Here is a 3,848-nt window from a genome sequence, read left to right as displayed (position 1 = left end):
TATGTTAAATTAGGTGTTAACTTAATAGACTCATTTCCAATTGAACATCAACAAATTCTTTGTTTCCAAATAAAACTATATTCACAGATTCTGGGAGTCAAGACTTGAACACAGTTATAATTTATATCAAACATGTCTTCCAAAGCTTCCTTCACTCCCTGCCAGGGCTTTTAGGAGTGCCTGTATTACAGGTATGTAATTCAGCATCATAGGTGTGCCACAACTGTGTCAGTCTATAGACTGGATCAGCACAGATCTGAGTGTGGCTGAATGGGATTACAGAAAACAGAAGACCCAATCCAGGTGCGAGTGGCACGAACCCACAGGATTTTCACCTGAATGGAATACAAAATTGAGGAAATGGGGGCTTGTGGCTGCTGCTCTCTGCCTTCCCTGCCTTGGATTCTTGCCCACCTGGCATGCTGCCCTGCTCTTTGCGAGCATGAGTTTTCATCTTGGCTCTCAAAAGTGAGCATTCACTACCCACCTGTCGTGGCTGACCCTTGTCACCTAGACCCAATATTCCTGTATATTTGATGAACAGTACAAATCATACAAATCAAGTATGCCACAATGCTTATCTTGATAACTAGTGAAGGCTCTTCTCTTTGGGAAGGGAAGTATTTGACATTTATTCCATTGAGCATGCAGGACCATTAAACAAGCAGGACCATGGCTTTGGGAACAAATAGCCCTGGCCTTGAGTGTGCTTGCCAATGCCAAATGCACCTGGAAGACAGGCTTGATGCAGTGAAAATTTGTCTTACACTAGGTGTGTGCCTGGTACCCATCCAAAGTGTTTCTTCCTTCTTATGATTTTTTTTAGTATTTTAAGTAGGAAATCTCACTTTTCCCTTTGGATTGATTATGATATTAAGTCTTTTTCTTTATATGAATTTACTATCCATCTACTAATATCTATCTACATACTAGGCCTAGCTATATCCATGGCTGTTTTCATAATTTGTTTCATCCATAACATGTTTGCTTTTACCATCTCACAATTTCATAAAAGCTTTCTGATTCATCAAGTACAAGATTTGGGTATTGTGTGATATTTTAAAAATAAAATTTGATCTGGGTATCGTAAAGAATGTCTGTCATTTCAATCCTTGAAAGGCTGAGAGTGGAAGATTGCCATGAGTTTAATGTCAGCCTTGGCTACAGGTGAGTTCAATGCCAGCCTGGGAATCATAGGAAGAAACAGTCTCAAGACACTAAAATAAAATATGTAAAAATAAATTAAAGTAAAGTTAAAATTTATATGCATGGACAGATGTGTTAGATCAATACTCTGAGTGTCTGCATTATGACCGGTGCTGTATATTGTGTCTATGTGAACAGCATCTCACTCCCCTCCTCCATGTTCATAAGAGGACATAGCCTCATTTTGTGTGTTAACAACACCAAACAAAGTCATAGGGCTAAAGCAGCAGATATTGATATTCATTCTTCTTAGGGAATGCAAATGTCTTGGTTATCCACTGTTGAACCTAAAAATATATCACAAAGATTCAGAGAAAAAAATTTAAAAAGAGGTTCAGCAATGCCAGAAATTAGTTGCCAAATATGAGTGTCAGCAATAGAGTTTGGGGAAGAAGCATCTCAACCAAAGTAAGACATAAAAGGAGTGCACCTGATGATGCAATAGGCTGGGGAAAAACAGGTCCAGAAAGAGCGACGAGTGGGCTTGGGTACCTCAAATCAGTGCTTTGATATTGTCATGCACTATAATGTTATTTTCAATTAAAATGGAAATAGTTCTCTCTTCGTTCTTCCATTTTGAACCAAATCTTAATTGAAGAGAACTAACCAACTTGTTATATCAGGAGAAAATTTATACCCATCAATAAATCTTAAACGATTAGAAAAATTGGCAAGTACAAACATAAAGAAGGAAAATGTCAAGGAGAAATACATACACAAGGAATATAGCTGTGAAAGTACAAGGACTGGAACACAAGCTTCTAAAAGGCATGAGAAGAAGAAGCAGCAGCTGCTGCTGCAGAGAAAGGCAAGCGTCTCCATTCTGCACTTGGCATATGAACTGTCTGCTTCAGGGAAGATGTAGCACTCACAGCCATAATCGCAGAATTGTATCATGAATTAACCACAACCTCCAGAAGACATCCCATGAATGCATTAGGCTTTGGGGGACATTACACACAAATGTAGGTAATCTCTTAAGGAATTTACATTGCAGTTTATTTCTGGATTATAAGTTTCTGTGTAAGTATAAAACTCATCTATCTTTAATTTAAATATAAGAATATTCAGTTACCAGCTCAGAAGTAACACCTAATGGGAAAGTAAACATACGTTTTTACAACTACATGAAGACTTTTTTTTTTTTTCCCCAAAACCGGGGATTGAACTCAGGCTGTTGCACTTGCCAGCGAAGCACTTAGTCCACTGAGAAATCTCCCTGGGCCAACACTATTTCTATAGATATACAGCAAAACAGTTCATACAGAGAAAATACCATTAAGTTTTCACCTAAAAATCTTTTGACTGCGTTCCAAATGATTTTATTATTTGAAAAATGATTTGTTTTTAATTTTTATTGGAAACTGCCACCAATCTCTTCCAGTATTTCCCTATAGCATTTTTCATGTCCTTATTCCTAAAAGTATAAATCAAAGGGTTGAGCAAAGGAGTTAGCATGGTGTAAAATATGGCCACCATTTTGTCAAAGGAGAAGGCAGATGGAGGTCTTGCATATATAAAGATGCAAGGTAGGAAGAACAAAACCACAACAGCGATGTGGGATCCACAAGTGGACAGAGCCTTTCTACGCCCTTCAGAGCTGTGCTTCCTCAGAGAGAACAAGATGACACCATAGGAGACAAGCAACAAGGAGAATATTATAATACAGATAAACCCGCTGTTGGCAATCACCAGAAGGCCGAAAATGTGCGTGTTAGTGCAGGCAAGCTTCAGTAATGGGTACAGGTCACACATGAAATGGTCAATGACATTGGGACCACAGAATGGAAGCTGAAAAGTGAAGAGAATTTGGATGATGGAGTGCAGGAACCCTCCTGTCCAGGCTATGCCAACCAGAAAATGACAGAGCTTCCTGTTCATGACGGAAGCATAGTGCAAGGGCTTGCAGATGGCCACATAGCGGTCATAGGCCATGGCTGCGAGGACAATCACTTCAGCACCAGCAAGGAAGTGTTCAGCAAAGAGCTGCACCATGCAGAAATCAAAGGAGATGGTTTTCCTCTCACAGAGGGAGTCAGCAATCATCTTTGGTGTGATGACAGAAGAAAAGGAAGCATCCAAGAAGGACAAGGATGCCAAGAAGAAGTACATGGGGGAGTTTAGTAGAGCCGGGCTGCAGATGATGGTCACCACTATTAGCATGTTGCCGCAGATGGTTGCAGTGTAGACAAACAAAAATACAATAAATATCATTTTTTGAACTTTTGGATTCTGTGAAAGTCCCAGAAGGACAAATTCATTCACAAAGCTGTGGTTTTGCATGGTTTCCAAAGGAAAGGTGAAAACATAAATCAATGATCATGTAAATCTGAAAGTATGACAAAAATTAGTTCAAACGACTTTACAATTGCACAGACATCAGTAAGTTGATTCATCATTGTGGAAACCCATCCTGCGTGTGTTGAAAACACTGGATTAGAAATCTATTGAAAGTAATTACTCGGGATGAGGCAGGATTTGGATAGAGATACATTACTGAATATCAAAAGGACCAGTTTTTCACTGTAGGTGGAAGACAACAGTGCATGTGTCCTGAAGTCCACTAGGCTTGTTTCATTTTTATCTGTGACCTCTGGTCATTGTCCATTCGTCTCCTGATGTTGATTAATGAAAGGCACCCT

General features: G+C 39.3%; 1 protein-coding gene across 1 annotated transcript; it reads right to left on the bottom strand.

Moving 5' to 3' along the window:
* Positions 1 to 2,553: 2,553 nt before the first annotated feature.
* LOC101563934 (olfactory receptor 4C15-like) lies at positions 2,554 to 3,492 on the bottom strand. Its single transcript, XM_004648729.2, has one exon. It carries the CDS (start codon positions 3,487 to 3,489, stop codon positions 2,554 to 2,556), a length of 936 nt encoding a protein of 311 aa, XP_004648786.1. The 5' UTR covers positions 3,490 to 3,492.
* Positions 3,493 to 3,848: the final 356 nt, after the last annotated feature.

Source organism: Octodon degus, unplaced genomic scaffold, assembly GCF_000260255.1.
Source record: "Octodon degus isolate 3935 unplaced genomic scaffold, OctDeg1.0 scaffold00832, whole genome shotgun sequence".
NCBI classification, from domain to species: domain Eukaryota; kingdom Metazoa; phylum Chordata; class Mammalia; order Rodentia; family Octodontidae; genus Octodon; species Octodon degus.
Note: the sequence above shows the minus strand (reverse complement) of the source record. Positions and strands in the feature narration are given on the sequence as shown.

Excerpts from the sequence above, each read along its gene's own strand:
- LOC101563934 (XM_004648729.2), bottom strand. The coding sequence starts at position 3,489 with ATGCAAAACCACAGCTTTGTGAATGAATTTGTCCTTCTGGGACTTTCA.